Source organism: Xenopus laevis, chromosome 6L, assembly GCF_017654675.1.
Source record: "Xenopus laevis strain J_2021 chromosome 6L, Xenopus_laevis_v10.1, whole genome shotgun sequence".
NCBI classification, from domain to species: domain Eukaryota; kingdom Metazoa; phylum Chordata; class Amphibia; order Anura; family Pipidae; genus Xenopus; species Xenopus laevis.
The window spans coordinates 54,308,133-54,335,416 of record NC_054381.1 but is presented as its reverse complement, the minus strand read 5'-3'; the positions used below and the strand labels follow the sequence as shown (position 1 = coordinate 54,335,416).

At 37.9% G+C, this 27,284-nt stretch overlaps 1 protein-coding gene across 1 annotated transcript; it reads left to right on the top strand.

Annotated features, from left to right (window-relative positions):
- Positions 1 to 75: 75 nt before the first annotated feature.
- On the top strand, positions 76 to 27,284 carry pik3r4.L (phosphoinositide-3-kinase regulatory subunit 4 L homeolog). Its single transcript, XM_018267497.2, has 20 exons — positions 76 to 755; positions 2,415 to 3,185; positions 4,110 to 4,243; positions 5,492 to 6,074; positions 8,324 to 8,458; positions 9,633 to 9,854; positions 11,746 to 11,919; positions 13,343 to 13,488; positions 14,648 to 14,851; positions 15,536 to 15,737; positions 16,199 to 16,386; positions 17,433 to 17,643; positions 19,279 to 19,444; positions 19,737 to 19,901; positions 21,548 to 21,759; positions 22,922 to 23,068; positions 23,369 to 23,469; positions 24,463 to 24,551; positions 24,884 to 24,995; positions 26,735 to 27,284. The coding sequence occupies exons 2-20, from the start codon at positions 2,456 to 2,458 to the stop codon at positions 26,903 to 26,905; spliced, it is 4,092 nt and encodes a 1,363-aa protein (XP_018122986.1). The 5' UTR covers positions 76 to 755; positions 2,415 to 2,455; the 3' UTR covers positions 26,906 to 27,284.

Genomic DNA, 27,284 nt, shown 5'->3' with positions numbered 1-27,284 from the left:
GACCTGACGTTAAGTCTGTCACCAGAACTCAAGCCACTTATTGGCTTTTAGTGTGTACTGAAGAAAAGCGAATACAATAAGTATTGGGCAATTTCCGCCGCTCTAATAGAAAACTGGGGGCCATTTTTGATAAGGGAAAGTACATCGAAGTGTATTTATTTTGTTCAGCGTCAACTTATAGCCGCAACGATGAGCACCCCATACGAATGAAGTTCTATTTCTAGCTAGGTCTGGTCTGCCAAAGTTTGTCATTTGACAGAAGAGGTGGAGCCTACAACTTTATTTTACTCGCACCACTTAGTGGTGGAGTGGGCGTTCCCGGACGCGGCAAATCTCATTTGCGCATGCGCTTTGGGTTGTGTTTTTTTTTTTTTACTTCGGTCCCGTTGTAGGGATTTTGACATTAGAAGCCGGGTATTCGGTTCGGTTTACTTAAAGTATTGATGTAGTCCACATGAATGACTGTGTGTGTCGACATGAACGTTGCAAGCCGCAGCAGCAAGATGTGGTGCACTGAGGGTTTACTGTAATATAAGGATTATCTCTGGCTCGATGTCTCTCTCTTCCTATGTGATCCTTCCGTCAGGCTCGGCCTCTCTTTATATGTGATTCTTCTGTCAGGATCGGCCTGGCTCCCTGGAGCTGAGTTCTCTAGGACGCGACTCCATCAGAAGGGCCTAGAGAGAAGCAGGAAGCTTGAGTTGTGACTGAGAGCCGGGTATAAAGAGTGAAGGGGACCGCTCATCATAGTCTCTGTAAGTGATATTGTGCTATGGACCTGTACAGCTGCTTGTCGAAGGGAATTAGGCTAATTGAGGTAGCACAGGCTGCATTCTACACATATCAAGTCACACAGGGTTATTAGGGTGGTGGGACTACAAAAGGAGATTTTTTTTCAGAGGCAGTCATGTGTTTAGAGTGTGGGATAATCATAGAAAACTAGCATTGCTTCCTGGTGATAAACAGAGTGGAATTAGCACTATATAATAATGCCAAAGCTACAAGACTGCCTCCCTATGCCAACAATGGGGCAGATTTACTAAAGGGCAAATTGTCTCCAGCGACTGCTTCGCACCACTTCGCCAGGCGCTAATTCACTAAGACGCGAAGTTGCGTCCTGCACGCATTTCATAGCAAAGATTCACTAGCGTTGGTTTACGCCTAGCGAAAAGTTACTAGTGATCTTACGGTTAGATCAATTTGAATAGGGCAGGTACATTAAAGTTGTACGGACATCTTTATTAGAGAGATGTTGGTGCAAATGCTTGAAGCGGCCACTTTTTTATTACAAATGGCCAAGGAACCTGAATAAAGACAAAAGAGAGAACCTATAATGCCCTACAAATAAGCCCACTGTAAAATGGATGTTCCATGGCCCTCAAATGTCTGAGGAAAAATGTTAACCCAAAAAAGTTCAAGTCAGGACTTTTGCAGGCAATGCCGCTTAAAAAAAGGAAAAGTCGCCAGCGTTTTTTTCAAATTTAATGCATTTACAGCAAACAGGATATGCTTCATTTTAGCAGTTCGTCTGGTCTGAGGTGGCAAATTCAACACTGGCGAAAGAGGTAACATTCAGTAAAATCCACATTTTAGTGAATTTGCTGAGCAACGAACATTCGCCTGAGTGAAAAGTCGCTTGGCGATAGAGTGTGAACGAACTCTAGCGTCTGTCTCTTTCGCTAGAATATTGTCGCCTGTGCCTGTTAGTGAATTTCCCAGCTGCCCCCAGTCATGTGACTTGTGCCTGCACTTTAGGAGAGAAATGCTTTCTGGCAGGCTGCTGTTTTTCCTTCTCAATGTAACTGAATGTGTCTCAGTGGGACATGGGTTTTTACTATTGAGTGCTGTTCTTAGATCTACCAGGCAGCTGTTATCTTGTGTTAGGGAGCTGCTATCTGGTTACCTTCCCATTGTTCTTTTGTTTGGCTGCTGAGGGGAAAAGGGGAGGGGGGTGATATCACTCTAAAGGTGGCCATACACGGGCAGATAAAGCTGCCGATATCGGTCGTTTGGACCGATTTGACAGCTTATCTGCCCATGTATGGGGGCTTCCGACGGGTCTTCCCGATCGATATCTGGCCCAAAAGGGAGATCCCAAAAGTGGGTCAGACCCTTACAGGTTAATTTTTTTGAAAATAAAAAATTTTCATCATTAGCAAGCAGAGCTGTAATTTCTAATACTAATTTCTGTTTGTTGGTATCATTTGCAATTACAATACACTCATCCTAAAGCTTTTAACAAGCATAGTATACTTTCCTTTCCAATGTGCTGAATCATGTGACCAGATTACAACAAAGCTGTTTTGACTGAAACCATGTAAATTATACTAGATGTAGTATTGTAGGCGTATAAAATTTAGTTTTCTGATGTGTTTAAAACAGGAAATGTTAATCTTTGGTTTTTTTCCCCCCAGTTCCCTTAGAAATCATAGTTCATCCTGGGACAGAAACAATAATGGGAAACCAGTTAGCTGGAATTGCTCCATCACAGATCCTGTCTGTTGACAGCTATTTTTCAGATATCCATGACTTTGAATATGACAAGAGCCTTGGAAGTACTCGTTTTTTTAAAGTTGCCCGGGCCAAGCACAGGGAAGGACTGGTAGTGGTTAAGGTATTTGCCATTCAAGATCCATCGTTGCCGCTCACAAACTATAAGCAGGAGCTGGAAGAACTGAAGATTCGCCTGTGTTCTTCCCAGAATTGCCTTCCCTTTCAGAAGTTTACCTTAAATGAAAAAGCAGCCTTATTATTCAGGCAATTTGTTCGGGACAACCTTTATGACAGGATCAGTACCCGTCCTTTCTTGAACAACATTGAGAAGCGCTGGATTGCCTTTCAAATACTAACTGCTGTGGATCAGGCGCACAAGTCTGGTGTACGCCACGGGGATATTAAGACAGAAAATGTGATGGTGACAAGTTGGAATTGGGTTCTTCTTACAGACTTTGCAAGTTTCAAACCCACATATCTTCCAGAAGACAACCCAGCAGATTTCAATTATTTCTTTGACACTTCTCGTAGGCGAACCTGTTACATTGCCCCGGAGAGGTTTGTGGACGGAAGCACATTTTCCACAGAACTCGAGTCCATCAAGGACCCATCTACTCCACTGGTTGACTTGACTAATAACAACCAACGGACTAGAGGGGATCTTAAGCGTGCAATGGACATCTTTTCTGCAGGTATCCCTTGATAATGTCTCTGTTTGTAGCAGAGCAATCCCTACCACCCTTATTCTTGTGTCTGTGCAATGCATCCCTTCCCTTTACTTATTCCATTGTGATGCATTCTGGGACTTGAAGTCTCATTTCTTTCGAGGCCCACACACTATGAAAAGCAGATGAACTTCTTCTCCCAGAATCCATCAATTCACAGTGGAACTAGGTGAGGTAGGGGTTGCATTACACTGTGAACCCCAGGTAGGTTGGTAAATTGTTCATCATTATAGTATCATGGTTTCCTTTTAATATATATATATATATATATATATATATATATATATATATATATATATATATATATACACGTAATTTTTATCGTAGATTTTCCCATTGACATCTTTATCCACTGTTGCTGTCTTTTCATTTATTAAAGAGGGGCTATTCCATCACCTCTTAAATAAGAATAAGTTCTTGCAAGTTACTACTCAGAATCTTATGTTTTTAGGGAGAAGTTTTCCAAGCCCCCACATTAGTGAATTACTTCTAGGGGTTCATATTAAATGATATGTAAACCTTGAAAACAAATTGATGGACATCTGCACATCTGCCATTTACATTTATTTTTTGTATTCAGTTTCCAAAATATTGACCATTTTAGACTATTTTAAACTACAATTATAAGGAATTTTGTAACAACCTCACCACCTGCTGGTCATTTTGTCTGACTATAGTCTGGAAAAAACATTAATTGCAAAAGAGTGTTCTGATCAATTTTACGTTAATTTATTTTCAGGGTTAAGATATCCTGTAACTTTTGGATGGGATGTTTCCATTACAAGCACAGAGTTGAAAGTTAGTCAGATAACACACAAGAAAATACAAAATCACAGACTTACATATACAATACATACTATATTTATTATATATATATACTTTGTTTTTCAGGATGTGTAATAGCAGAGCTGTTTACAGAAGGAGTGCCATTATTTGACTTGTCCCAGCTGTTGGCATATAAAAAAGGTCAATTTTCCCCAGATCAAGTGATGGGCAAAATTGAAGACAGCTCAATAAGACAGCTGGTAAATGTTTTTCATTAATTACAATCTCACTTGGATGTGTTACTGTAAAATGTATTTTAGTGCTGAACTTACTTTTAGAACTATAGTATTTGGTGACAGTTAACAATTACAAGACAGTTATGCTATGCAAGGCTATAAAAAGTTTTTTCCAGTAGGGATGCACCGAATCCAAGATTTTGTTTGGGATTCAGTCTTTTTCAACAGGATTCGGCCAAATCCAAGTGCCTGGTCAAACCAATCCATATCCAAAAAATCAGATGACTCTTAAACACACAAACAAGGAAGTCAAAAATGTTGCAACCGTGCGCTGCACACACCGTTCTTGTTCCCCCTAGTGTGCCTATTTACATATGCAAATGAGGGTTCTGATTTGGTTTAGGAATCATAAAATAGTGGATTCGGAGCATCCCTACTTTCCAGTTAAAGGAAAACTATACCCCCAAAATGAATACTTAAGCAACAGATAGTTTATATCAAATTGAATGACATATTAAAGAATCTTACCAAACTGGAATATATATTTACATAAATATTGCCCTTTTACATCTCTTGCCTTGAACCACCATTTCGTGACTCTATCTGTGCTGCCTCAGAGATCACCTGACCAGAAATACTACAACACTAACTGTAGCAGGAAGAAGTGAGGAAGCAAAAGGCAGAACTCTGTCTGTTAATTGGCTCATGTGACCTTACATGTGGTTTGTAAGTGTACACAGTGAATCTTACGATCTCAGGGGGCGGCCCTTATTTTTTAAAATGGCAATTTTCTATTTTTGATTACCCAATGGCACATACTACTAAAAAAGTATATTATTATGATAATGGTTAATTTACATGAAGCAGGGTTTTACACATGAGCTGTTTTACTCAGTATCTTTTAATAGAGACCTACATTGTTTGGGGGGTATAGTTTTCCTTTAATGCACTTATAGGGTCCCTGAAATATAATCAAAAGTTCATTATGGTTCTCATGCTTTTTAGGAAATAGATGAGGGACTAACAAGTTCCTGTGTTTCACCTTTCCGCTAATGTAACAGAATACGAAGGAACTATAAAGAAGAATATACTGTTGACTAATTGGCAGACCATGCATAAAATAACCAATAAGTTTTGTTGTGTAGTAGTGTGACAAAGTATCCTATTAAGTCTAAAGTATTAATCTTTCTCATTATACCACTTGATAGACTAGTAATGACAGATGTTTTATTGCATTTCAGTTTCTAAAATCATATTTCATTTAATTCAAAGGTTATTCAGATGATCTGTCGTGAACCAGAGAAACGGTTGGCAGCAGAGGACTACTTAAAACAACAACGAGGGAATGCATTCCCTGAAATATTTTACACCTTTTTACAGCCATATATGGCACAATTTGCTAAAGAAACCTTTCACTCTGCTGATGAACGAATTCTTGTTATCCGCAAGGATCTAGACAACATCATTCATAACTTATGTGGAGATGACCAGAGTGAGAAAGTGGAAGGTGAAATGAAGGAGAATGGGCTGCTTATTCTTGTTTCTGTGATAACCTCCTGCTTGCAAACCTTGAAGTACTGTGACTCAAAACTTGCTGCATTGGAGCTTATACTTCATCTAGCTCCACGTTTAAATGTCGGAATTTTATTGGATCGCATCACCCCTTACTTGCTTCATTTCTGCAATGATTCTGTTCCCAGGGTTAAGGCTGAAGCAGTGAGGACCCTGACTAAAGTTCTTGCTCTTGTCAAGGAGGTACCTCGGAATGACATCAACATTTACCCGGAGTATATTTTACCTGGTATTGCACATTTGGCTCAAGATGAAGCGACAATAGTGAGACTGGCTTATGCAGGTGAGGTTTTTGCATATAAGATGGCACTTTGATTAAAGAAAATAAAGCTCGTGTTAATTGAGAGAAATGAAACCTTAAAAAAAAAAAAATTAATGTAAAATTGCTCACAGTGCTCTTCTAAGCACTTTTGCAATTTACATGAAACTTGTTTAGTTTTAAAGCTAATAAGCTTCTTTTAAACGCATATATATGTGTGTGTGTAAAAAAAACAGGTTTGAGACAAAAATGAAAATTGTAGAGGACTTGAAAATAAAATATGCAACTAAAACTTCAGTCATTGGGGCAAATTCACTAAAGTGTGAAGCGGCTAACGCTAGTGCAAATTCGCCAGCGTGACGTCATTTCGTTACTTTGCCGATTTACTAACGGGCACTGGGATAAATTCGCTAGCGAAGTGGACCTACTCTAGCGCTACTACGCACCCTTACACCAGACGAAGTTACGCTATGGCGACGGGACGTAACTACGCTAATTCACTAACTTGCGCATTTTAATGAACGTTACCTCTTGTGTCAGACTTGCCTTCGCCATCTGAGACCAGGCGAAGTGCAATAGAGTAGATTGCTTCAAAAAAAGTCCCAAAAAACGCTGGCGTCTTTTCCTTTTTTTAAGGGTAATAGGCTGAAAAAGATTATAAATTTTTTTGGGGGTACCCTCTTTCCCCCCTACATTTCCTAAAATATGGCACCTAAACTATACAGTGGGAACATGTATAGGGCAATATAACACCTCTATTTTATTTTATAAAGCTATCCCAGGTCTGTGTAGTGTAATGTATTAGCTGCTACATATACGTCCATTGTACTTTAACTTAACGCCGTATGCAAATTAGGCATCGCTAGCGTAACTTCGCTTTGCTTGACGAATTAAGGCTAGCGCAACTTTGCTACCTTTCGCCTCCCTGAGCGCAACTTCGGATGTTAGTGAATTAGCGGCGCCCTGGCGAAACTTCGACTGGTGAAGTGTGGCGAAGCCTGCGCTAGCGCAACTCCGCAGGTTAGTGAATTTGCCCCATTGTGTTTTTGTATGCTGAGGCCAGTGGCAGCATTTTCAGGAATAGGAATGTGCAGAAAAACATACAAAATAAATAGTGAAGACCATCTAGAAAGTTGCTTTGAATAGGTCACTAATAACTCAAATACAATAAAATTAATAATGAAGAGAAATTGAAATTGATTAGAATAGGTCCAAATATAATATGCTAAAACATACAGTATAAAGGTCAATTTCTCTTTTAAACTTCTCAATTCTAAAAATCACCCTGCTTTTAGTCTGGGTTAAAATGGGACATTATTTAAAAAAAATAAAACTTTATTGCAGTTTACTATATAGTGATGGGTATGTCCTAATGATCCTTAGCCAGAAGCACAGAAGAGTACCCGCTTTGAACCAACATTCAAACATTTCAAGTGCTTTGATTGATGTAAAACTGTTATTTGCTTTTTCTAGTTAGGGATGTACCAAATCATATTTGAATTTGACCGAATCCCAAATCCTAATTTAATCCCAAACAAATATGCAAATTAGCAAAATCACCCCAAACATTGCAGCATGCAAAAAAAGAATAGTCCACCTTCAGTTGTCCAGTGGTCTAAAGTCACATGACTTGGATTTGGTTTGACCAGACACTCGGGAATCTGGGATTCAGTGCATCCCTACCTCCAACCAGTGTCCATCCAGCCCATGTTTTTAAGGGGTGCTGAGAGTTGTAGTGAATGTGTCATGATGAAGAAAATACTGATGTTTACAAGCAGTTGCTCTATAATTTAGATTAAATGATGCTTGCTGTCATGTTCATTGCCTTTTGTGATTATTTTTAGCTGCAAAACAATTATATATTTTTACCGGCTTGTAATGTCTTATTTGCAGACCTCAATAAATGCATATTCACAATTATGGCTAAATATTTGGCACTTTAAAACATACCCCACAGAACTTTTGATATTATATTCACTAATATTTGTGCTTTTAATTAAAAGTGTGCTTTTTAAAAAGCTGTTCTGTTAAAATGATTTATTGTATTCAAATGCAAAATAATACAGTACTAAACCTTGTATTGAGAGTTACCCTGGATTCCATGACAAAAAGGGGTTGAGGTTCCAGAAGTTACACATACTCCTCAAATTCATACTGCCAATTCTTTTGCACAACACATATCTATTGCACAGATTTTGTGCCTTTTAAACTATATAGTGTGCAGAAATTTATAATGATTCTGCTATTTCTTTTGCATATATTCCTATGAAAAGAAAACATTGCCTTGCTGGCAGAAACTGCTTTGAGGTTTCTGGAATTGGTGCAGCTGAAAAACCTGAACATGGAAAATGATCCCAACAGTGAAGAACTGGATGATGTGTCACATCCTAGTGAGAATTATGACACAGGTACACACTATTTCTCGGTTTCATATAATTCAGCTGTGTTGCCCAACACCTTCCTATACCGTTCTGTTAAATTTCTCTTTTCTTACTGCATATTGTTCTCTGCTAAACTTTGCTTGCTATGCTTTGTGGGTTCTCTCTATTATGCCATTCATATATGGGGACATGAAGGCCAGCGCCTAGGCTGTGCAGTTAGATTTTCTTAAAGTATTTTATTTAAAATGTTTTACAACCATTAATTTTCACTTGTACAGTAATATGTTCATGTGTTACAAAGATTGTGAGGTTACATAACAAATAAAGGCATTGGGTGTACATTTTCCCATCATTTGCAGTGGATAATCAAAACATAACAAGATACATGAGTGAGGTTAAAAATCATTGTAGGTGGAATAATGGACATCACATTTCAAAGTGTGCTGCTGCATCTGGGTAAAGCTGTGCTTGAAAACTTTGTTTTTTTTTTTTGTTGTTTTTTTCTAAATTAGAAACACATAAACAATAAAGCAAACCAGCTAAAATCAAGTATGCCCGTTGTTTGCAATTTTATTTATTTTTTTAGCTTGTGACAGACCTCATACTTGCATGCTTTGCTCAACCTGATGAACCTGCACTCCCCTAAAGAGAGATATGCAAAAAGGCAAGTTATACTTGGGGGTGCCAAAGGTTAGGCACGCCCAAGTTATTGTATTTACTTACTTGAAACCCCTGGGCCAGTGTTCCTATCAGCAGAAAACTGCACTGGCCCGGGGTTATTCTAGCAAGCACAACGGATCGATCATCTTCCTGCTTCTTGTTTCGGTTGTGCATGTGCAGGAAAGCAAAAAGCCGAACTTTAACAAAAATCCCAGCTATTGTGTTCTACTGCGCATGCATCTGCCCCGGGAAATTTAAAGAAAGAAGAAGCAGGTAGACGATCGCTCCGGTGGTCGCTGGAATAACCCTGGACCAGTGCAGTTTTCTCCTGATAGGTGCACTGGCCTGGGGTGTCCAGTAAGCAGATACAGTCACTTGAGGGTGCCTAACTTTTGGCACCCCCAAGTAAAATGCCTTTCCTTCTCCTTTAAGGGAATTTTGATTATGCAGTAACTGAAAACTTAATTTGTAATATGGGCAGAAATTGTTTTACAAGCCTTTAAAGCTGAGAGGTTTTCATTTTGTTGGATGCTTTGTACAGAGATGCAGGCCTTGCATGAGATGGTCCAACAGAAAGTGGTGACGCTTCTAAGTGACCCAGAGAACATTGTGAAGCAAACCCTAATGGAGAATGGCATAACAAGACTGTGTGTTTTCTTTGGGCGGCAAAAAGCCAATGATGTCCTTCTCTCCCACATGATCACATTCTTGAATGACAAGAATGATTGGCATCTCCGTGGGGCTTTTTTTGACAGTATTGTTGGTAAGTAATGCGTTTGATACTGTGATGCTAGATATATACTCTGTGGTGTACCATTGTTATATCCTGAAATGTTACAGTTGTTACCTTAGCACATGAATAGTTTTCATTGCCTCTACATATAACAGAACTGAAAATGCCATTGACACACGGGTCACTTCCTGGCACATTGTCAGGCAATAATCACTGGTTTGGAACGACCCTTAATGGTTTTTATTGTTAACATTGTTGCCACAAGTAGCAGAGCTCAAAAGGAAATATGTGCTTAGAATTTAGTCAGCACAGGTAGTTCCTTTCTAAGATAGTAATTGTCCAGTGCATCCTAAAACACAAGTGTTACTAGTCTATAAGGTAAGAAACCTTAGTGAAGACAGCGAGGCTTTACCAGCATATATTATGCAAATCATTCACATACTGTATGTCCTGGGCATACATAGCCCTTAAGGCTTTAGCTCTCTTTTCTAAAACTTCCTTTAGTTTTATTGTTGACATTGTTACCACAATAACAGAGCTTAAAAAGAAATGTGTGCTTAGAATTTAGTCAGCACAGGTAGCTCCTTTCTAAAGGTGGCCATAGACGTTAAAGGAGAATTCAACTCATAACAAAAAAAAACCTACCCCCCTAAATCTTGAAAAATTCAATTTTTTTTATGCTGGCTTTACCAGCATATATTATGCAAATATTCCTGGGCATGCATAGTAGCCCTTAAGTCTTTAGCTGTATTTACTAAAACCTCTTACTTGCTACTAATACATTTTCAAAATGGAGGAGGGGGGTGGCGATGCTCTCCTTCAGAGGGGAAGTGCACAGCTGTTAATCTGTTAAATGTCCATTTAAACTATTCATAAAATGTAAACAATCAGTTTTTTGTTAACCTTTTGTATCAGGTAATGTTTATTTTGCAAAGTCCTTAAAGGATAAGTAAAACTTTTAAATAAGTGAATGCAAAATTGATGAAGGGGCTATTCTAAGAAACTTTGCAATGTACATTAATTATTGATTTTGTTTTTATTCCAAGATATCAAGGGATACATGTGCTGTTAAAAAGAATGCATTTTGTTACAACAGCTCCACCTGCTGGTCATTTCTCAACCAGACAAAAACAAATATTTTTGAATCCACAATCTGTTCAGGCATCAGTTGGTGGCTCTATCATACAGTGATCTGGTTTTGCCATATCCAGAGAAAAAGTATCATGTAGAAGAAGGTTCACTGGAGAGCTGTATTTTCAAGTGATTTTGAATCAACTTGAATAAAATCACTTGAAAATACAGCTCTCCAGTGAACCTTCTTCTACATGATCATTTCTCAACCAGTCTGACCACCAAGTAGTCAAGGAAGTTGTCAGGAGAAACAAAGAGGCTGTTCTGATATTCTTCTAGTTAGGAAAGATATGAGAAAGGTTTCTATTTTTTTTACCTATCCAGAAGAACATCTGGGCAGCCTCTTTCTTTCTCCTGACAACTTCCTTGACTACTTGGTGGTCAGACTGGTGGGAAAATGACCAGCAGGTGGCGATGTTGGAACAAAATTCATTCATATTAACAGTACATGTATCCCTTAATATCTTGGAATAAAAACTAAATAAATAATGAATGTACATTATAAAAGTACTTAGAATAGCAGCCTCGTCAATTTTACATTGACTTATTTTAATGGTTTACTTATCCTTTAAATTCTTCCATTTTGGGAGGTCAGTGCATTTGGAAAATGCCTCTTGGCATTTTTTTAAAAAGTATCAGTATTCAGTAAATGAAGGTTTCCTTTGTTTCTTATGTTCTAGCTAATGTTTTGCACGTGCATAAAAGTATTTGTCAGCATTACTTTGCACAGCAAGCTTCAAACAGTTTTTTCTGACCTCACTGTTTTTTTTTTTGTTTTTTTTTTTTGCAGGTGTTGCCGCATATGTTGGGTGGCAAAGCTCTTCCATCTTAAAACCCCTTCTTCAGCAGGGCCTCAGTGATGTGGAAGAATTTGTAATCTTTAAAGCTCTCAATGCCCTTACTTGCATGTGTCAACTCGGGCTTCTTCAGAAACCGCACATCTACGAATTTGCTTGTGACATTGGTAAGTTTTTGATACAAAACCCACCTAAGGTACTGCTTTATTAAGAAGCATTAGCTATTAATGATTGCTACTGTGCATGTGTTTTTACGGACACCCATTTAAAATGACTATGTTCAACTGTTAATAAATCATTCAAATTAATTTGCACATCTGTCAGCTGTGAGAAACATATCTATTTGTCAACACTTTCCTGATTGGAAAATTAGTGGATTCCCCAGTTTGAGCTATAATAAATCAGTCCAGTAGTTTTATTTTCTAATGTAATCATTTCTTCTTTTACACGCCCAACACCTTTGAAAGAAAAATCTTCCATGGTCCAAAAATGCAAAGCAACAATTGCTTTAATTGTTTTAGAAAATGTTTACAACAGTAGTAGTTGCCTTATTTTTTTATTTAAAGGCAATGTAAACCTTGTAATGCATAATTATACAAAAGTAGCTACAGCTAATTTATCTAAATAACGCCTATTTGAAACGTCATTTGCTAGCATTCTTACAAATACACAGAAAGGCTCCCCTTTTCCTTTCTTCCCCCAAAGCAGCTCCCATCTTCACAGCGCCCAAACAGCACACAACAGCAAAACACATTTCTTCTCTTCTTTCCTGTTACGTCAAAAACATTCTTTGCATGCTCACCGAGTCCTGCTGCAATTGAAAGTTGGGCATGCACATTAGATATTCGAGCAGGGGTGTCCAAAAGGTAGATCTGGATCTACCAGTAGACCTTTAGTTGGTGATGAGTAGATCTCAAGGCACTGTCAAGAAAACCGTTTGACTAAATTACCCTTCTGTCTTTTCTTTTCATTATATATTATATATTTATTCTATATATTTATATTAAATATTGTGTTATGGTTGCATAAGAAATAGTTGTTTTTTAAATATAGCAATATAAATTCTCTTATAAATCAATATAATATTTAAGTAATGTTTTCCATGTAACAGAATGCGAACACTGATATTATGGATGTAGATAATAATGGGGCATCATAACGAAAAGTAGACCCCACATTAGCAAAGTATGGGCAGCCCTGCATTAGAGGCTTTTCCAACTGAGCAGCCAGTAGGGGAGAAAAGCCCTGGGCAGACAACTGAGGTTGTTGGGGTTGATGCTGAAATGAGAAGCTTGTACTGTAGCTGCTGGGTGAGCTCCAGCAAGTTACACATCAATTTACATTAATTTATAACAATCATTTTACAAATGAGTTCCAGATTAAAAAATAGGATCAAAAGGCCCTACTAGCAAGATTTTACAATCTAAAGGTAGGAAGGAACCAGTGGTGTGGTATGGGGTTGCTGAAGTAATTTGTTTAACTGTAAGAAATAGGTTTACTCAAATGACTCTTCCTTATTATGCTGCATTACAATAGCAACAGCTTTTGAAAACAATGACATAATCTTATACACTGTTTTGATGTTTTTAGCACCTTTTCTGTGCCACCCAAACCTGTGGATACGTTATGGAGCCGTGGGATTTATCACTACCGTAGCTCGGCAGCTAAATATTGCTGATGTTTACTGTAAGCTTATGCCTTACCTTCATCCCTTTATTACTCAGCCAATTATACAGGTATGTGCCTATTTTACAGCCTCATGCTATGGGATGGCAGTTTTTGTTTGAAAGCATAGAAACAAGCCCCAAATACTGCAGATTTTTAGATATTTCATTAAACATTCTCTTTATTTACTGTAAATATATAAATTCTTCATGCATAAATATGGTGACGCCAATTGCAATGTTAACAGATATCTATTGAAAATTGTCACTTGTATTTAAAAAAATATTTTTTTCTTTAGTTTTAAGTGATTAGCTTGGAGCAAAATTTGCAGATTTGCTACTGTAGCTGTCTGAATGTAGTTGTGAATGGAGAGAGGCACCTATTGAGGTATGCACAGAGCAAGGCCACTGTCTTATTCCGTTGTCTTGCACTGGTGTTCTGTTAAATGGTTCATGTCCTTCAGATTGAAGAAAACCAGTATTTTTTTTTATTGTAAGGACTTTTGAAGGTGAAGTAAAGTTTAGCAAAGGCTAAATGCTGCTCATTTTAATGGGGTTCTGTACCAGCCCAAGTCCACCACAAACCTTTAGCAGTGAAGGTCTGTGCCTTCAAATATTACCCCAGTAGCTCCCCATCTTTTTTGCTGAGTCACACAATCCTCAGTGCTGCTGTCTGTTAACTGAACTTAGGGACCAATTCAGAATATACTGTATACCTAGAACATAAAAGATCTGATACAAGTCTGATTAGTAATTCAGATTCACATTGCACGACAGCTTTGTAACTAGTGCAGTTAGCATCAGAATCAGCTTATATGACAGGCAGACGTCAGTTTTGGCTTTATGATTTGTGACACCCTAAGCTTAGTTTCTAAATGGCTGCTAAGAGCACACTGACCGTGTTCAATATCACTGACACTCCTAACAGAATGTAAAATGGAAAGCTCCTGTGCACAACTCTGAAGGCCTGGATTATTACTGTTATAGAGATGATGTACCTTTAGGCTGGTTCGATGAGGTCATTATATAAAATATTGCATCTCTATCCATATACAATTTTTCTCTTCTTAACACCTTTTAATAAACCCCATAAATCATGAAAGTGAATATTATGAAAAGATGATTGGCAAACAGGAAATCATCTTGTGTGGTCAGTCTTGTTTTACATTTTAAGTAAACTAGAACCTAGAACTTGTCATTTGTTTAAAAAACCTTCTTCTTTAATTGATAGATTGATAAGGAAATTGTCCTTCTCAGTGTGTTAAAAGAACCAGTCAGCCGCTCCATCTTTGACTATGCCCTAAGATCCAAAGATATTGCAAGCCTCTTCAGACATCTTCATATGCGTCAGAAGAAAAGGAATGGCTCTCTCCCAGAATACCCTCCTCCTGAAGATCCAGCAATAACCCAACTCTTAAAGAAACTTTTGTCACAGGTATAGCATTCAAAGCCTGCAGTGTAAAAAAATGACTCTAATTTACATAAATCTTTAGCATGTCCCTTATAAGTATTATTAAAACTGTATTTTCTGGTAAGTGAACAGTAGTTAATGATGTGTGTGGTGTATGTTTCACAGAGCATTTCTATTCTTTTGGAATTGATCACCTTAATATGGGGAGGTCCATTTATAAAATTGAATTTTGAATTCATGTGAATTTTTTTTAATTCAAATATACTCACAATTCGACTGGGAGGTTATTTAAGAAAAAAAATCTAATGTCTAATATTCGATCTAATGGTTCCGACCCGCAAATTTGAATGATATTCGATTTGTATGATTTTCAAAAACTTGAATGTCAGGAAGGCTATTAACATCTTCAAATGGCTCATGGACCTCTGCCATTGACTAGGTGGCGATATGCAAATTAGGACTGTTTCCATGGTCGAGGGGTGATAAATCTCACATTCAAATTTACATTTGAATAGGGGGATTAAAATTTGAATGTGTGATTTTTGAAACTCTAAATATCTCATTTACTATTTGACCCTTGATAAATCTGCTCCTTAGCGTGCTGTAAAAAATGCGTTCATATTTTTGTGTTTTTTCACCATTTACATTATTTACAATCATAGCATCCTTGTTACCATGTCTTTGACATGTATTTTTTGGCCATTTTAGGGTATGACAGAAGATGAGGAAGATAAGCTTTTAGCATTAAAAGATTACATGTTAAAGTCTAACAAAGCTAAAGCTAATGTAGCAGATCAAAGTCATATCCATGAAAGTTCCCTGAAAGGCGTGATTGACTTGTCTGCTCTGGGGCTCACTGGAAGGCAGGCAGATCTTATTAAACCAAAACTGGATACAGATGATAAACGTGGTATGTACTAATATGCTTCCTTTAATCAATCATAAACATTACGTTGTATATGTAATTTCTTCCAGATTTCTGGGGACACAGGGACCATGGAGTATAGCATTCACTAGCAAGAAGCAGGACACTGGAAGAAATACTCCTCCACCCCTTGCTACTAATTAATCATAAATATAACATTTTACTTATACTTATGTTTAGGGAATGTTTGTAAATTGCATGCCATGAATATACATTTAGTAACTCAATATATATTTGGAGAGACAAGTGTTGCAAATTGCCATAATGTTTTGGCTATAAAGTCTCTTTTCAGTGGTAATTCTCAGAAGATCAGAGCATGCTGCTTTGAAGTGCCCATAGAAAATGTGTGGAGGGCCACGTCTCCTTCCTTTGATCTAAAACATGGGGTTGGTCATTAATAAAACTTTTTGGGGAATTGGTAATAACATTTTTAAAAATGGTTTTAGCAAGAAAACATGTCAAGCAAGAATATAATGTGAATGAAGAGTGGAAAAGCATGTTTGGGGCTATGGAGACTGCAAATGTTAACCAAGGAGCAGTGAGAACCCTGCCAGCTGCTGACCAAGAGGCCACAAAACCTGTTCGCTCTGAGTCTGCTGCAGCTGTATGTGCTCCTCTATCATCTTCACCTCAGGTACATATGAATAGTTCACCTACACAGAACACCATATTGATTCTATCAATATGGTGTATCAGAATTTTTAATGCTGGAAGCTCCAGTTTTCAACCAAACTAGGCTATATGAGCTCTTGCGTAAGGAACCAAAAGACTTGTATTGCTATTGGCATCTGCTAAATGTTGCAGAAGTTCGAATCAGGCATGTTGGTAATCCATTCTGCTGAAGATCATATTGCATTTATGTGGATGGAATGTGGTCATAAACATATTTTGATCTAACTTAATAAATCTGCCCCTTAGTTAATCATTCTTTTCCCTATAATTCAGCATTTTACAAAATCTTGGATTACACAGTAGCAAACAGAAAGATTGTTAAAGATACAGAAATGCTGCCATACTCTATCTCAGCTTTGGAACCCATGAACAACATCGAGAAGTTAAAGTAGTTGGGGAGCAACACTAGCATGGAAAATGTTCTTGGGGTGCCAAATAGTGCTGCGATTGGCCATTTGGTAGCCCTATGTGGATTTTCAACATACATTGAGGCTCTGTTAGGCAGTGCATCTGGTTCTTATACAACCAAAACTTGCCTCCAAGCCTGAAATTCAAAAATAAGCTCCTGCTTTCAGGCCACTGGGAGCAACATCCAAGGGGTTGAAGAGCAACATGTTGCTCACGAGCTACTGGTTGGGAGGTCACTGCTCTATCTGATACTGTTTCTCCTACAGAATTTCCTTGAATTGGGTTGCATTGTTGTAACTTCTATATATTTTTTTAATCTTTACCATTTGTCTGACAGATGACTTGTACCTATACATTAACACATAAAAAACAAAGCAAATAAAAGCATTAATATCAGTTTGCTCTTATTTTAGATTACATTTACTGTTCAATATATTGTTATAGCATTTCATAACTTATTGGCGCTATATTTTGAAATTGTAAACATTCAGAACCTATCATTTGCCATGTATGTAAATAACAAGGATTTATAATATTTACAGAACCCAGTGGTGTCTTCTACATTTATCTGATTATTTATGTTCTACTTAATATGCCTAGACAACTGACGGGACAGGGATCCAGTCAAGGAGGCCCACCATGCAAATATACACCAGCATTTCCCTCCCTTCAACCTTCCAGATCCGCATGACTACGTGCAAGAGTGAGCTTCAACAGCTCATACAGCAGAAAAGGGAGCAGTGCAATGCGGAAAGAATAGCTAAACATATGATGGAGAGTGCTGAATGGGAGAGCAAACCACCACCAACAGGTACAAATAAGATTTGTTTTGAAACACATGTACAGTTATCTCATGAAGTCTACTCCACAGAAACTATCATAGTTTCTATGAAGATTTTACTGATAAGGTATGTAATCACAAAGCCAATTCTTTGACTTCATTTGGTTTCTCTGGGAAAAAAAAAAAAAGATTAGGTAACTGGTATTTAGTGCTCTGGTTCCCTCTCTGGTCATAGTGCAAGTGGCCATGTTGGGACACACACACACGTGCATATTGAGCAAGTAGGGAATAAGCAGATACTTTAAGGGCAAGGCAACTCCCAATTAAAAAAATGCCTAATAAAAGAAAATGTAACTTTCTTATATATGTTTATTAAACATTTTCAGTGCTTTTAAAACATTTTTTGCCTAACTCCTGGTTGTTACTTTTTTAACAATGTTGCAAAACTCTTACTTCCCCAGCAAAGACAGGTCTGTTAATTAGTTCCCTTGCCTTACATTGTATCATCAGTCTGAACCATCAGGGCAGAGAATAGAGAGGGACAGAAAAATACTGCTTTCAATAGCAATACATATACAAATAACTTAAAAACTGTAGAAAATCACCATAGAAAATTTGTAATATATGTATATTGCAACATTGCTTAGGTTTTCTTTTATTAGGCAAGTAATTATTTTTTGGGTTGGCATTCCCTTAAATTTCTGGCAAACTGAAGCTTTTACCCGTCAATAGAAATACTCTAAGATACAAATGAATGTTTTTCTGATGCAATACAAGAAAACCATTAATAAGCTGGTTTGACACAGATCACTAGGTCCGCAATATGAACTATTCGTAAGAATGTGTGAAGTGACTATATGACTCAGAAAGTCTCTCTTAAGTGGCAGCTGTCCGTGGAATTAAAAACTGAAAGGAGAACTAACCCCCCCTGAATAAGAAATGCCCCATCTACTACCATAGATAGTCCCCCCCCCCCCCTCCCTGCTTCCTACTCTGCATAAATAAGTGAGCATGCTGTCCAGGGGCACTTTTTGAAATAATGCAATATATGGGTAGAAAGCAGGAAGGGGGGGGACTATGGTAGTAGATGGGGCCTATCTTTTTGGGGGGGGTTAGTTCCCCTTTAAAGGAAAACTTTAATCCCAAAATGAATATTTAAGCAACAGATTTATATCAGGTTTATATCATATTAAGTGGCATAAATATTGTCCTTTTACATCTCTTGCCTGAGCCACCATTTTGTGATGGTCTGTGTGCTGCCTTAGAGATACAGCAAGTCTTACTGTAACAGGAAAAAGTGTGGAAGCAAAAGACAGAACTCTGTCTGTTAATTGGCTCATGTGACCTAACGTATGGTTTGTTTGTGTGCACAGTGAATCATAAGATCCCAGGGGGCCTGCCTTATTTTTTTTAAAATGGCAATTTTCTATTTAGGATTACCCAATGGCACATTATTATTGTGAAAATGGTTTATTTACAAGAAGCAGGGTTTTACATATGAGCTGTTTTATGCATTATCTTTTTATCGAGACCTATATTGATTGGGGGTATAGTTTTAGTTAAGCATTGTGCTTGTGCGCGAAAGTGTTTTTCTTGTTCATGCCACTTTGCAGGGGTTTGTTTTCCTTTGTTAGGAACTTTCATACATTATGGGTTTCTTGGCAGGATGGCACCCAAAAGGCCTTCTGGTGGCACATCTGCATGAACACAAGGGTCCAGTAAATCGTATACGAGTCTCTGATGAACATTCCATTTTTGCTACTTGCTCAAATGATGGGACAGTAAAAATATGGAACAGTCAAAAAATGGAAGGAAAAACAACTACTACCAGGTAGTACCTTGAAAGAATATGCTGTGAGATAGAGTTTACTAATATGTAACAAGATTTCAAAGACGTGCAAATGTCAAGGATGGGGTTGTCTACTTTGCAGAAAAAATGCTTGTGAGGGGACATGGTTACTCATTACAAGTACAATAGAGGGCAATATAGACACAATGAGGTTATTTTTTTTTTTTTTTTTTTTTAATATAGAAATTAGCTATGGGACTATGCAAATGCTCTATTGCACTTGTATTTCCATCAGCACAAATGTCACTAATAACCATAATTATTTTTTATGTAGGTCAATATTAACATATTCCCGCATTGGTGGACACGTGAAGACTGTGACCTTTTGCCAGGGATCGCACTACTTAGCAGTGGCTTCTGATAATGGCAACATTCAGCTTCTTGGAATTGAAGCATCTAAGCCACCTAAATCTCCAAAAATCAACCCACTTCAAAGCAGGTACTTTGTATTCACACATCTTTTTTGCCAGACACGGATAAATAACCCATTGCTTTAATGCATGAAATATAACTATTTTGTTTGTTTCCGTTATGTTCAGATTATTCGTTTAAAAATGGTTAAACAAATACATTAGAATTATTTGCTTAAAATTAACTAAGATGGAAGATGGCTGTGCCGTTATGCTGAGCAGAAACAGGTTTCTGGATCCCACACCTAGAATTGTGATTTTGTTGATTTTGAAGAGTTTTCAAAACTTCAGTGTAGTCATTCAATTTGCCCATTATTGTCAGTTAGGTTCTATCCCATACCAAAATGATGACATATTGTAATTTAACCAACCCTTGCCTTAAACATGCGTTTGTGCACAGATTGGCTAATTCGGTTTTATGTAAATGCCTACACGGCCGTACTGGGATTAAAAAGCAGCCCTGGCAAAAAAATCAAAGCAGCCCACTTCAGGTATGGGGGTTATCCGGAAACCCATTTTCCAGAAAGCTCCAAATTACAGAAAGGCCATCTTCCATAGACTCCATTATATTCAAACAATCCAAATGTTTAAAATTTTTCATTTTCTCTGTAATAATAAAACAGTAGCTTGCACTTGAGCCAAACTAAGATATAATTAGTCTTTATTGGGAGCAAAATTAGATTATTGGGATTATTTAATGTTTATATGATTTTCTAGTAGACTTAAAGTATGAAGATCAAAATTTTTGAAAGATCCATTATCCTGAAATCCCCAGGTCTGGAGCATTCTGGATAACAGGTCCCATACCTGTATATATTTGTGACATTGGCAACCAAGCTCCCCCACCCACACAAGCTATAAATAAAACATTGGTGGTCAGGGCCCCCAATAAAATTAGGAAAAAAAGGTGGTCAGGGCCTCTGATAAAAAGTAAAAAAAATATCGGGACAGCAGACTGCGCAGAGAGGCAATTTTTGCTAACAAGGGTTAAAAAAAATCACGAGGCAGTGTAATAAAAATGATTTGTATCCTCTTTACTTGCCCAGCATTCTTTATGAACTGATAGTCTGGGGGGGGGGGGTGACAGAGGATGAATCTGCAGCACCAGCGTCTGCAATCCATCCTGCCTGTCAGCTGAATACTGGACAACACAGACATACACTGGCACCGTTTTCCCTACCTGCAATTGGCTGTTATCTGTGACTGTCCCATAGCTGAGAGCACACAGGTGAGGTATAGAACGCTCCTTCTTTCAGTCCCACCTCTCCTCCGCATACTTGCTTAAACCCCCACCCCCCTCAGCAGTCCAGACACGGGAAAAAAAACCTAGAAAAGAAAACATACACGGCCCTTGGGGTGGGCTCTTCAGACTGAAGAAAATTATCTGTTTGGCGCCTGCTACTGTGCGCACAGAGGATCTTGCGGGAGGAAGTAAGCTCCTTGATTTTGTTATGGTGCGGTGCGCACTGCCCCGCGGCCCGTTTACACTTCACAGGCAGCGGCCCAATGGGCATTTGCCCCTATTCACAAACGGCCAGTCCGGGCCTGTGCCTACATACAGGTGGGAGCATAACTGCCCCGTAAAGCTGTTGGAATTCTCTTTGAAATGTTAACAAAATATTCAATAATCTGAGCCCAAGAGGGTTTTAATGACTGATTTGTTTTCTTCCCCTAGAACTCTTGATCTGCAAGAAGATGGCTGCGTTGTGGACATGCATCAGTTCAATGCAGGGTCACAGTCTGTGCTTGCCTATGCCACTGTAAATGGTTCATTGGTTGGCTGGGATCTGAGAAGCCCTAGCAATGCATGGACATTAAAACATGATCTCAGATTAGGACTTATAACATCTTTTGCTGTGGATATCCACCAGTGCTGGCTATGTATTGGTAAGGATATTCATGATGTGGGGGGTCCTGCTTTGATGCAATGTTATCTGTTCGGTTTAATTCACTTATAGAAAAAAAATAAAGAAGTCGTACAACAATTAAACAGGACATTGACTTCCACACAGAAGTCCTATGGCCAATATGGATACATTTATTAAATATTTACCTGCAAAGTAGCCAGTAGCAAAGCTATATCAGTATAAGTAAACAACAAATAGTGCCCTGAATATCTCCAGTGGGAAGCTCAGAATATAGGTTAGAATGTAAAGGTTTCCAAAACGTATATGTAGATCAGCACCTACGGCAACAGAGAAAGAAACAAAAAATAGTGCAATATGTTTCAATATTACACCAACACCCAGTGTCCAAGTTATTTTCTTGAGGTGTAATTCCCCTTTAAACTTTCCACTCCTATTGGTGATATGCACAATATTTCCAAACCGTTGCCACCACCGTTTAACCAAATTGCCTAATTACAAGCTGGAGGTGTGATATATTGCCCGTAGTATTTAGCAGGTCTCTCCCTCCTCTTTGTATCAGTTTATGTCCCCATGGAAAAATTTAAATCCAAAATAGTGCAGCTGAGAGACTGTGGAGGGATCGGCAAGAGAAAGTTATTATATATAAAGGACTATTAGGTTATTATTATAAAGGACTGATTTTTTTCTAAAAAGATTTGATATTAATTAATTCGTAAAGGTTCTTGGAAGTCACCAGTAATCAGTAGAATAGTTCTAACATGTATAAGGGCATCCTAACAACCTGTAGTTGGGTTTTAATACACATAATTATTTCATGTTAGTCTGTTTTTTTTCTACTGTATTTCCTTGTTTCAGTTCTCTGGCCAAAATATGGGTTTAATCTCATTGGAGGATTCTGGACTATAATATTAATGTCTCTGTATGATGACGATGCATTTTTTTCAACAAGCAAATTCCTTGTATTGTTCATTGATCCTAAATTATTCTTATTTGTCTTTCTGCTTGACACTCTTGCTAGTTAGTAATAGTGGTATGTAGCAGCAAATGTATTATTTAATTTTATAATAGGGTTTTAATATATTTCAAAGGAAATTATAGCATGCATATTTTTGCAGCAGTGTATCTTTATTCTAGTTCCATTTGTATCTGGCTAATTTCACTTTATTTCTGCATTCCTTAAGGAACCAGCAGTGGGACTATGGCTTGCTGGGATATGAGATTTCAGTTACCAATATCCAGTCACACTCATCCAGCCCGTTCACGTATCAGGCGCCTTCTTATGCATCCACTCAGCATGCATACCATGTATCAGTCTTGGGTAATAGCAGGTAAGCACAAACTCTGTATTATCGCTGTCTGCATCTCAATTATTCATTTTTCCCCCAAAACCCTTCTTCAGTTCTTATTGTGCTTCAGGCAGCCCTGCTTAAGGTGCTGGCAATGGGCACCAATCAACCTTAGTTCTCAGTGCAACAGAAGATGAACAAAGTATACATAGCGCAAAAGAGTCACCCTAGACATAATTTATACTCATTTCCAATTGTATGCAACTGGATTCCTAGTTTTAATCATTGCCAATAAAAACATCACATCCACAATCTTTTTTTTTTTTTTTTCTCTTTTTACAGCTGTTCAAGGTAATAATGAAGTATCAATGTGGGATATGGAAACTGGTGATCGAAGATTTACGCTGTGGGCCAGCAATGCTCCTCCCCTCTCTGAAATGCAGGTAATTTCCTCTTAAAGGAGAAGTCAACCCTTTAAGAAAAAACCCGTACCTCCCACCCCACGGAGACCCTCCTCCCTGCAGCCTAACTGCCCCCCATGGAAATGCCCCATACTTTATACATACACCTCAGCGTAGCTTCTAGCATCGGAGTTCCACGCAGCCATCTTCCAGATCTTCTTCCGGCGTTTTGGCATTTTTCACAAGTTTCGTCACATGCTCAGTTGTCGCAAACCGCCAAATTGCTCCAACTGCACATGCGCCAACATGCTAAACTCCCACTTAGCTTACCGAAGAGCTGAAAGATGGCTGCGTGGAACTCCAATGCCTGAATCTGCGCCAAGAGGTAAGTATAAAGTATGGGGCATTTCCCTGGGGGGGCAGTTAGGCTGGGGGGAGTAGGGTCTCCGTGGGGTAGGGACTAGGGTTTTTTTTTCTTTTTTCTTCTCCTTTAAGTGTATGGCACATGGCATTCAGAATACCATGCTGCTCTTAAAGGTTAAACAGTTTAGTGTAAAAATTAAAACTGGGTAAATTGATAGGCTGTGCAAACAAAATAAATGTTTCTTATATAGTTAGTTAGCCAAAAATGTAATGTATAAAGGCTGGAGTGACTGGATGTCTAATATAATAGCCAGATCACTATGGGACATATCTGTTCAGTGAGTTTGCAATTGATCCTCCGCATTCAGCTCAGATTCAAATATAGTGGCACATTCAGTGTTTAACTGGAACATTTCACTATGCCTATATAAACCCTAGTTTTGCTAACCTTTTCTAAAAAAAAAGGTGGCCCCCATCCGACCATCTCCAACACGGCTTTGTTAGTTATGTCATGCCAGGGTGCTAGCAGGGTTTTTATAGGCTGAGGCACGGTGTACATTAGATTGTTTACATCAGAACATTGTACTGCCCTTATTTAAGGATTTAGAAGCTATGGGTCTCACTTGAAATGCATATTATTGATTTTTCTATTGTTGTTTCTTACTTATATAGCCATCATCTCACAGTGTCCATGGAATTTACTGTAGTCCAGCAGATGGAAATCCCATATTATTGACTGCAGGATCAGACATGAAAATAAGGTATTTTATTAATACTTTTATGGAATTTAAAGCAATGGTACCTCCAAAATTTCTGCAAGATGGATCCTGTTATAATATGGCCACCGCCCTATAGTATTACTATTAAATCATTAGATCAAGAGAGATTTGTGAACTTTAAAATGAAAATAAGTGTTGTTTTATGGCAACTAATATTCTAATGATGTATATGACGGCGGTCATTCACAACAGTGAACTTTCTACAAAAATAACGGCCACATGTCAAATTCATTGAGTTCTAAAAACCGGTTGTGTTGGAATGGATCACCCAAAAAAGTGCAAACTGTGTTCATTTATTTATTTGTTTATTTTAGGTTTTGGAATCTGGCCTGTCCGAAGAGATCTTATATTATTGCTGGGAGCACGAACAACTTGCCTTCGGTATCTTACTTCAGCAAGATCATTGAAGGGACTGAGGTTGTGCAGGTACTGACACACATAATGCAACTTCTACCACCATCACCTTTCACTTTCATGATGTTCTTACAATATATAGCTAGTGTCGTTTGCTCTTTTTTATTTTTATTTATTTTTTTACTTTTTATAGTTTTCTTCTTCATCTTTCCACCTTGCATTTTAAAATGCCGTCTGATTGTTGTGGTCACGGGCAATGGCAGACTAATCCATTTCTTTGTGAAGCTACAATTTTATTGCCACTGTTTATCTTTCTATTCAAGCCCTTAGCTATTCACCTTCTAGTTTCTTATGCAAACTGCTGCCTGGTTGCTAAGGTAAATGGGGCCTAGCATCCAGATAGGAGCGCATCTGAAGCTAAATAATTCAGAACGGTAGTATGATATAGATAATTATTCTACATATTTTAGTGTACATCATTCTAAAAGTAAATTTAAAGGTGAAATACCCCATTTAATGCACATTTAAAAATTGGGGGCTGGAGGGAACAAAAATTGTGATTGACAAAAAAATTGTAATTGAATTTTTATTTTTAATCGAATTGAGGCAAACCTCAGTCTGGAGATATAACAAAACAGGGGTGATATATCCTTTGTGAGAGCTGTGTGCTTTGCCGTGATTTGTGTAAATCAGAACATAAGCAATTGTGTTTGTAAAATTTTTCTCAGTCATATTAAGCCTCCATAGCATAACCACCAGACACAGTTTTCTTTTTTTTTTTTTCACGTTATCTTATAATAAAACACAGATAATGTGCCTGCTGCTCCAATCTCTAATTTTAGCCCTGTCCAATAATAATGATCTCCTCTACATGACAACAGGATCATTTATTAAAGAAATTGTCAGTGCTTAAGCAATTTTTTTAATTTGCATTTTTCTTTAACATATGCAGTTTTGATTTTTTAGAAGTTGAAACCTCTATTTTTTATTAATGTTTTAACTTTTAATATGTTTAATAACTTATAATATGTAAGCGCCAAACGCAGGTTGGGACGCAGCATGTTGCATTTCACCTGGGTTCAGCGCATACATGCGTCTGTGTGAGTACAGCCCCCTTCGCAATAATTGAGTGTGTCTACTCCTGCGATCCCCTGCGGCTGAACGGAAGAAAGTGCAAAGCAGGGGAGCGCAGGAAAAACCACCTGTGTGCAAGAGTCTTTAAAGGGCCCACACCACACTGGATATCAGGTTTCCAGATAAGGAAATGTGACAAAGGGCTATCATTATTACATTATTCCTGTTAGGAAAATACAAATGATTAAGAATTGATTTGTTTCTATAGAATGTTACCTGTATCATATACATATGATATCAGTCATTGTTTTAGTACAGGTATAGGATCCGGTATCCAGACTGCTCAGGACCTGGGGTTTTCCAGATAATGGATTTTTCCGTAATTTGGATCTTCGTACCTTAAGTCTATTAACGCATGTAACCATTAAATAACCCCAAAAGGCTGGCTTTGCTTCCAATAAGGATTAATTATATCTTAGTTTAGATCAAGTACAAACTACTGTTTTATTATTACAGAGAAAAGGGAAATAATTTAAAAAAAAAATTTAATTAGTCTATGGGAGGCAGCTATTCCATAATTCTGAGCTTTCTGGATCATGGGTTTCCGGATAACTGATCCCATACTTGTATAGTATACAAAATACATTTGATTTATTCTGCTAACTCTTATAGGTGAATTGCACATACTAGTCTTATTGTGTTTCTTTGTTCATTGAATATCTTATGTTTTCCTATAGGAGATTCAAAACAAGCATACGATGGGACCCAGTGAGGACACGCCTCGAAAAGGACCCGAATCACTGGCGGCAGGACACCACGATATCATTACAGACATTGCCACCTTCCAAACCACCCAGGGCTTCATAGTAACTGCTTCAAGAGATGGTATAGTGAAGGTCTGGAAGTAATGGAAGCACTGAGGCCAGAAATTCCTAATACTGGCACCCACCCATTGCTTTTCTGAAATAGAAATGTTGCAGGATTTCTGGATCACAATTTGTGCTAATGGACCCAAATAAGGCTCATCATTTTATTACAGACAAAACTTTCGAGCCCTGTTCTACAGCCATAGTAGTATATAAAAGTAATATCTGTACATAAAATACAGCTGTGTATTATCTGTTCAATTGTTGCATATGGAAATTACAGTCCTGTCTGCAAGAGACTGTTATTCGTGCAGACATTATTTATAATGATTTTGCAGTTTAAATGCTGATTAACTTGACAATGAGAGAAAAGGCATGAGTTTTGCACAGACATTTCTGCTAATAAATATGTATAAATTAA